An 8,590-nucleotide genomic window follows, 5' to 3' on the forward strand; every position below is an offset into this window, starting at 1 on the left:
ACAAATATTTATAGCACACAGGGATGGACTCGTAGTCAAACCCTCCTTTGGTGTCTGTGCAGGAGGGCAGCTGTAGCAGTTTTACTTCTGTCCACTCCCAGCTCGGGCTGGTACTCTTCGCTCCTGATAAGACGTGGCCGAGACTCCTTAGTGGCTGAGAAGATATGGCCTAGCACAGCTCTCACAGTTTGCACAGCAGGACTGATTTCAGTCAGGGCCACTTGTTGGTGATGCTTGAACCAAAGTACTGTTCACTAATTCAGAGTGGGTGCATCCGTCACGGTGTCCTGAACCCCTCTCCACTCTCATGTCCCTTTGCCTGCTGGCTCCTCACAGCCTCTCCTGGCATTGCAGAGTCCTCAGTAGCCCACGGGCTCCTCAGGTTCACCTTTTCCTCTGGAAGAACCTACCTTATGACATTACACATTTTATGAGGAGCCACTCACTGCCCACCCAGACTCATACGCTGTCCCTGGGGTTTCCCTGACACCTCCTGGCAGTTCCTGATTTCTCTCCAGGCCAGCATCTGCCATCATCCCCACCAGAGGTGTGACAGTGCCAGGCAGATAAGTCAAAGACCAGTTGCTGTCTTCTCGGCCATGTGCAACCAAGAAGGGAGCTCTCCATCCAACCCTCAGTCCCTAACATATCATGCTGGGCTCTTAGCTTGTCCCTCTGAATCTGTCAAAAAACCAAGAACAGCAAGAGGCCTGTTTTGGGAGCAGCTCCTTGGGTGTATTCCTGACACCAGCTTTGGAAGAGGCACCCAGTCGTCTGGCCCTGTCCTGAGGAGCCCCTTTGGTGACGGTGGTGCTGGCAGGGAAGCCAGCTCTGACACAGTGGTTCACATGGCCTGCTCCTCCTGCAGCCACAGGCATGCCACTGTGGAGGCAACAGGACTGTCACAAGTTACATGAGACCTTAGGGCTTACACAAATGCAAGGGCACAGCAGGACAGGGGGGAAGAGAGGAGGCACCAGCACGGGAAAGACCCGGTCCTGCTATTGTCCATGTCCACACAAGATATAAGTGATGGGAGCTGAGGCAAATAATTTTCTGCTGGTTTCTTTATTGTGTTTCTCACAGGGAGCCTGCCTCCACATGTATAAGAGGTTTTGGGTCAAAAAGAAAAAAAAGTAGGAGGGCAAAAATAGTATTATATAAAGGGAAATTATATCATCAAAGCCATAAACAAAAAAAGAAAGAAAGCAAGAAAGAAAACAAAACAAAACAAAACAAAAGTTTTGGCATTTCCTGAGATACCCTGGTAGTGCTGTGAAGTTAATGAGCATCTTATTGCTACTGCAGTAGGATGTATTGAAATAGTTTCCGCAGGGCAACCCTGAGGTCCTGGTTCCTCATGCTGTAGATGAGGGGGTTCACTGCTGGAGGAACCACCGAGTATAGAACAGCTACCACCAGATCCATGGATGGAGAGGAGATGGAGGGGGGCTTCAGGTAGGCAAATGTGCCAGTGCTGAGAAACAAGGAGACCACAGCCAGGTGAGGGAGGCACGTGGAGAAGGCTTTGTACCGTCCCTGCTCAGAGGGGATCCTCAGCACGGACCTGAAGATCTGCACATAGGACAGCACAATGTAAACAAAGCATCCAAAATAAAGAAAAATGCTAAGCACAAGCAGCCCAACTTCCCTCATGTAGGAACGTGAGCAGGAGAGCTTGAGGATCTGGTGGATTTCACAGAAGAACTGGTCCAGCCCATTGCCGTGGCAGAGTGGTAGTGCAAATATATTGGCCGTGTGCAGCACAGCAGTGAGAAACCCACTGCCCCAGGCAGCTGCTACCATTTTGAGACAAGCTCTGCTGTCCAGGAGGGTCCCGTAGTGCAGAGGTTTGCAGATGGCCAAGTAACGATCATATGCCATTACTGTGAGGAGAGAATACTCTGCTGTGGTTAAGAAGACGAAGAAAAAGACTTGTACAACACATCCTGCATAGGAGATATGCCTGGTGTCCCACAGGGAATTGGCCATGGATTTGGGGACAGTGGTGGAGATGGAGCCCAGGTCAAGAATAGAGAGGTTGAGGAGGAAGAAGTACATGGGGGTTTGGAGGCGGTGGTCGCAGGCTACAGCAGTGATGATGAGGCCATTGCCCAGGAGGGCAGCCAGGTAGATGCCCAGGAAGAGCCAGAATCGCAAGAGCTGCAGCTCCTTCCGTGTGTCCATGAACGTCAGGAGGAGGAACTGGGTGATGGAGCTGCTGTTGGACATCTGCTTACTCTGTGCAAAGGGCCTGGTCAAGGAGGAAAAAGCAGTGACAAGTGAGGAGAGACTTCTCTGAGTGAAACCTATTCCATGTCTCAGAGAAACAGCCCTCGTGGCCTCTGTCTTTCCAGGACGGCCTTCATGCAGCTCCCTGGCTTGAGCTCTGGTCTGTGCTGGGTTGGGGGGTAGTGGGGAGCAGGGGACTCTTCTGTGGAGGAATCAGTCCTGCTGTGCAGCCACAGCTAAACAGGAACCAGGAGTGATCTCAGGGTCAATTTACTCATGGCTTCAAAGAGCTTTTCAGCATTGTCCTTCCCAATTCACCCAACTGCAGAAGCGAGGTGGAGGGCTTTTTTTTTGTTTATTTTGCTCCTGTTGCCCCTCTCACATCTGGGGAGTGTTTTCTGAAGGCAGAAATCCTTGGCATCTCTGCTACACCACAAGTGCTACACTGAGAGTCCTGAGAGGCAGAAGGACAGACCCTTAGTGCAGATGGAGGAGAGCTGGTCTGTCCATCAGTCTTGCTCCCAGCTGTCCTTGGCTCACACCTCTTTGGTCTGGATGGTGATCACACTCAGATGTTCCCCTGAAAGGAAATTGGATTCTGCTGGGATCAGGTGAATCCAGCCTGAAAGGGCAGATGATCTCCACCCTCCCCTCCCCAGGGAAGAGCTGTGCTCTTCTGGATGCCCTAAAAATGGGTTGTCCTTAACGGACAGTCAGCCTTATCCCCATGCCATGGACTGCTTTGCCCAGTGCCCCACAGAGCTGCCTTGCACCCACGGAAACATGAGCATGGCAGGACCTGCAGGATCAGCTGCTGAGCTGCAGCTGAAACCCCCTTTCCCAGAGAGCCTGAAAACAAGAGCAGCAGCACCAGGGAGGGGTGGGGAAACCAAGAGAAAAGCCCCAGTGCTTGTGCCAAGGGAAGCAGGGCCAGGACGGACAGACAGGCACTCGGGAGAGTCTCCTCTGCTGCAGAGGAGGCAACTCCTGCCCTGGAAGCCCTGACCTTGAGGGCAGAGGCTCTGCTGGGTGGGAGAAGAGCCCAGGGGGCCTTGACTGGGGAAAAGGCATGCTCACTGAAGGGCTGGGAGGGAGGTGCCCAGATCCCCCTCAGCCTTTGCCGTCAGCACTTTCCTCTCAGTCCCTGCCCTTGTCTCTGCTGCCTGGAGCTGTCCCTGCCAGGAGCCGTTTCTCTGTCCCCATGTCTCCTCCCTGCCAGTGCTCACAGAGCCCATCCCACGCACTGGGTGCTTCAGCTCTGCGTTGCAGACTCCTCCTGTCAGATCAATACCGTGAATGTGGCCAGTCCATGTAACACACTCGTCTATAAGGTTTGGGGTAACTGGGCCTCCATTTTTTCCAGCAGAGGTGGGCACTACCTGGGTCCATGAACAAATAGGTGTACCTGGGCCACAGATTTAGGACAAGGCACGTTGGCTAAGCTAGCCCAGTGCTTTAAAGTTACTGAGAGGTTCACAACCCCCTTCCGTATGTGGCAATTAATACATCAGGTTTCTCCAGTACCCTCAGATGAGGATGTCCTCATCCTGCTGGACCAGCTGATGAAGTATAGACTAGAGAAGTACACGGTGAGGTGGACTGAAGACTGGCTGAACTGCTGGGATCAAGGGGTTGTGACTGTGGCATGAAGTTCAGCCAGAGTCCAGTAAACAGCGGTGTACCCCAGGGTCAACAGTGAGTCCAGTTCTCTTCAACACCTTCATTAATGATCTGGATGATGGGGCAGAGTGCAGTCTCAGCACGTCTGATGATGATACGGAACTGAGAGGAAGGACTGGTGTGCTGCTGTTTGGAGGGACCTGGACAGGCTGGAGAAATGGGCTGAAAGGAACCTCAGGTTCATCCAAGGGAAGTGCAAAGTCCTGCTCCGGTACCATGCCCCAGGATATGTTGGGGCTGACTGGCTAGAGCGAAACTGCAGAGAAGGACCTGGGACACCAAGCTGAACAGGAGCTGGGGCTGTGGATTAGCCCCAGTCGGCAATTAAGTACCACACAGCCGCTCGCTCAGCCTGCCCCCGCGCTGGGATGGGGGAGAGAATCGGAAGAGCAAAAGTAAGAAAAATCGTGGGATGAAATAAGAACATTTTAATAATTGGAACCAAAAGATAATAGTAGTAATATATTGTAATGAGAAGGAAAACAACAAGAGAGCGAGAGAGGAACAAAACTCAGGAAAAAACAGGAAACAAAACAAAACAGGAAAACAGGCAAACAAAACAGGAAAAAAGCAAAACTCAGGAAAAAATTGATACAACCGCTCACCACCCACCGACTGACGCCCAGCCAGTCCCCAAGCAGCGATAGCTCCTCCCTGGCCAATACCCCAGTTTATATACTGAGCATGACGTCATATGGTATGGAATAGCCCTTTGGCCAGTTTGGATCGACTATCCTGGCTGTGCCCCCTCCCAGCTTCTTGTGCAGCTGGCAGAGCAGGGGAAGCTGAGAAGTCCTTGACTGGTGTAAACATTACTTAGTCACAACTAAAACATCTGCATGTTATCAACATTATTTTCATACTAAAACCAAAAAACAGCACTATGCCAGATACTAGGAAGAAAATTAATTCTATCCTAGACGAAACCAGGACAAAAGAAGCTGTGAAAAGGTCCTCCTGAAAGGGCCAGAACAGTGGGGAAACCCCAGAAGCTGTGTGAGGGCACAGCTAGGGGCCTCCCAAAGGCTCTCCTGGAGGGCTGCAAAACCAGGAGGGCCAAAGGCAGACAAATGGGATGGATCTAGCTGGGATGCTTTGAGAGGGAGCAGTGTGGCAACCATGAAGAAAGCTGCAGTGTGGGAGGGAAAAGAGAGCAATGCCAAGATCCCCGAAGGAAATCCACTGTCCATCTGGTGCCCTGACCCACCTCCCCAGAGTTACCGTAGTCCTCCGAGGCAGACTCTGTGGTCCCACAGAACTCGCCTGCTTGCTGCCGGCCCCCCACTGACTGAGGAAGGAACGGGCATGTGATGGTGCCGGCCAGGAAGAAGCCCCTTCTCCAATTTTCAAACCAGAGTGAAGGGAGAAAAAAAGAACAATCTCTGTTTATGGCTGTTCTTGCAGCCTCCTCTGGGGTTCAGGCATTTTCTTGGAGCGGTTTCTACAACGGAGAGAAGACATAACCAAGACTACAAATGGGAAATTCGATTGGTGTCTTCCTACCAGGTCTGCCCCTGTCGGAGCAAGACCTCATCTTTATATTCCCTACGGCCTCCATTTCACACAATCATAGAATCATAAAATGGTTTGGGTTGGAAGGAACGTTAAATATCACCTAGTGCCATCTCCCCTGCCATGGGCAGGGATATCTTCCACTAGATCAGGATGCTCAAAGACACTTCCAACCTGGCCTTGAACAATTCCAGTGAGGGAGAATCCAAAGTTGTCTGGGTAACCTCTTCCAGGGTCTCACCACCCTCACAGTAAAGAATTTCTTCCTAATAGCTAATCTAAATCTACCCTCTGTCAGTTTAAAACCATTAGCCCTGTGACGTATGCACTCAACCCCTTTACCAAATTAGCAGTAGATTGGTTCAGGCTCCAAAGGAGGTGAAGGCCTAAGCCGTAGCCAGGCCAAGAACTCCTCTAGTTCCAATCTGTTCTCTTAAAACCCACAAAGGAGCAGAGTGACACAGTGAGCATCGCTGCCTGTGAGCTTGGAACACTGATCTTGCGATTAACACATGAATAGCGGGTGGCTTTTCCAAGACTCATTTATCAAGGAACACAGAAAGCTGTGGGTACAAGGACTCTCATGCATACCTTTCCCATCACATGTCATTTGACTACGAGCCAACTGCTTTATTTCATAAATGTGCACAGCCTCAGTGAGCCTTCTCTGAGCTCTCCCTGCTAGGCAGCGTGGCTGCACGGCGGTGATCTCCCCTTGAGCTGGGACACCTCTCAAGGCTGCTCCTCGAGGCAGAGAGACCTCTTACCAACAGCAGATCTTTGCTAAGTGACCGACAGCATGCTAATTAATACTCATGAAACATTACTAATCCATGTAGCTATTAAATATTAATTACTACAAACTTTGTATAAGTAATTCCATTAGACATAAACCATTGTCCAAGTCTGAGACTAAGATTGAACCTGGCCGCACCTAAGCTCCATCAGGAGTTTAGAAAGCAAGGGGGTCCACTCTGAACCTCGTGACTCATCCAGAGGGTCTTCCTTACAATTCTTTTCTCCGGTTTCTGTGTGAATCATTCTAACTCGATTCTCACTCGAGTTTCCTGTGTATGTGTTATCCATGCAGTAATTAATAAAGGGAACCTTGCCATCAAACATACTGAGCCATGGTAAACCACTGTTAAACTTTGTTAAATTCCATCCAATTTATTGCACCCTGTCAAATTACTCTTCTACCTCAATACAACACATTGCTGCTTCTCTCTTTGGAGTGAGGGGCATTCCACGCATTCACGACACTCCAGCACAGGCCAACACACTCCTGGAGGTACCTGGGAGGAGCCTCGGGGAGCTACCAGGCATGGACCTGCCTTCCACATGAAGAAAACTCTTCAACAACTTACCTGGGAGGATTATTGGGCTACTACCCAAGACGTCAGATGTCTCCAGAAGGAGTGAATACACTCTTGGTGATGCCTAGGAGGACTCCTGGGGAGCTGCCACTCATGCAGCTGCCTCTAACATGGATAAAAATAACTACCTACCTAGGAGGAGTTTGGGGCTGCTACCCATGACTTCAGCTGTCTCCACATGAAGCAAAAACACTCTTGGAGTTGCTTGAGAGGAGTCCCAGAGAGATGTCGGGCATTGACCTGCCTTCAACATGAAGAAAGCTCTTCACGTAACTAACTAGGAGGACTCTGGGCCTGCTACCGGAGCCTTCAGCTATATCGAAGGAAGACCAAAAAGCTCCTAAGCTGCCTGGGAGGAGTCCCAGAAACCTACACGGCATGGACCGTCCCCCAGCACTGACAAAACTCCTTGGGTGGAACCCCTGGAGAAGTCTGGGGCTGCTACCTGTGAAATTCATCTCTCTCCAGGGGAGGCCAAAACACTCCTGGAGCTGCCTGGGAGGAATCCCGGGGAGCCACTGGCCTTGACCTGCCTCCAACATCTTACCAAATGTTACATGTTACTGTAATGTAATGTTATGTACTGTAATGTAATGTTATGTAACATTACTGTAACTTAATGTAACATTACTGTAATGTCATGTTAATGTAATGTAAATGTTACATGTTACTTCCAGTAGCTGCCTTAGAGAAGTCTGGGGCTGCTACCTGGGAATTCACGCGTCTCCAGAGAAATGAGTATGTTCCTGGGAATGCCTGAGAGGAGTCCCAGGGAGCTACCAGGCATGGACCTGCCTCCAACATGAAGAATATTCTTCAGGTAACTACCCAGGAGTCAAATGCACTTTCTAACCAGGACGTCGGCTGTCTCCAGGGAAGGGCAAAACAACCCTGGAGCTGCCTTGGAGGATGACCAACAAGGTACAGAGCATGGACCTGCTTCCAACATCGACAAAACACCTTGGCTATCAACCTTAGAGGAGTCTGGGGCTGCTACCTGGGAATTCCTCCATCTCCTGAAAAGGCCAAAACACTCTTGCAGATGCCTGGGAGGAGTCCCGTGGAGCAACCTGGCATGCACCTGAGTCCTACAGGAAGAAAAGTTTTCAGGTAATTATATCAAGGAGGAGTCTGTGGCTGCTACCCAGGAAATTCAGCCATTTGCAGGGAACGTCAAGACACTCCCAAGCTGACTTAGAGGAGTCCCCGCAAGGTACAGAGCATGGGTCTGCCTCCAACATTGGTAAAACTCCTTGGGTGGACTCCTTGGAGGAGTCTGGGGCTGCTACCTGCAAAATTCCACTGTCTCCAGGGGTATCCAAAACATTCTGGAGCTGCCTGGGAGGAGCTGAAAGGAGCTACGGGGCATGGACATGCCCCCAGTATACACAATGCTCTTTGGGTAACAACTCTGGAAAAGTCTGGGGCTGCTACCTGGGAATTCACCTGTCTGAAGAGATAACCCATATACTCCTGGAGATGCCTTGGAGGAGCCCCAGAGAGCTACTGGGCATGGACCTGACTCCAGCATACACAAAACACCTTGGGTAGCCACCTTGGAAAACTCTGGGACAGCTCCCTGCGACATTCAGCTGTCTGCAGGGGAGGCCAAAACATTCAGCACATTCCTTGGAGGATTCCTGAGGAGCTATCGGGCATGGCCCTGCCACCAACATACACCAAACTCTTTGGCTGTCTCCCCTGGTGGAGTCTGGGGCTGCTACCCAGGACTTCAGCTCCCTCCACAGCAGGACAGAACACTTTGGAGATGCCTGTGAGGAGCCCTGGGG

The 8,590-nt window shown here is 50.9% G+C and overlaps 1 protein-coding gene across 1 annotated transcript; it reads right to left on the reverse strand.

The window, feature by feature from the left end:
- Positions 1-1,299: 1,299 nt before the first annotated feature.
- LOC142404077 (olfactory receptor 14J1-like) lies at positions 1,300-2,232 on the reverse strand. Its single transcript, XM_075490471.1, has one exon. The coding sequence runs from the start codon at positions 2,230-2,232 to the stop codon at positions 1,300-1,302; it is 933 nt and encodes a 310-aa protein (XP_075346586.1).
- Between the last annotated feature and the right edge of the window lie 6,358 nt (positions 2,233-8,590).

The sequence above is a fragment of the Mycteria americana genome, unplaced genomic scaffold, assembly GCF_035582795.1.
Source record: "Mycteria americana isolate JAX WOST 10 ecotype Jacksonville Zoo and Gardens unplaced genomic scaffold, USCA_MyAme_1.0 Scaffold_68, whole genome shotgun sequence".
Classification (NCBI taxonomy): domain Eukaryota; kingdom Metazoa; phylum Chordata; class Aves; order Ciconiiformes; family Ciconiidae; genus Mycteria; species Mycteria americana.

Bases quoted from the DNA above. Each gene is read 5' to 3' on its own strand.
- LOC142404077 (XM_075490471.1), bottom strand. From the start codon at position 2,232: ATGTCCAACAGCAGCTCCATCACCCAGTTCCTCCTCCTGACGTTCATG.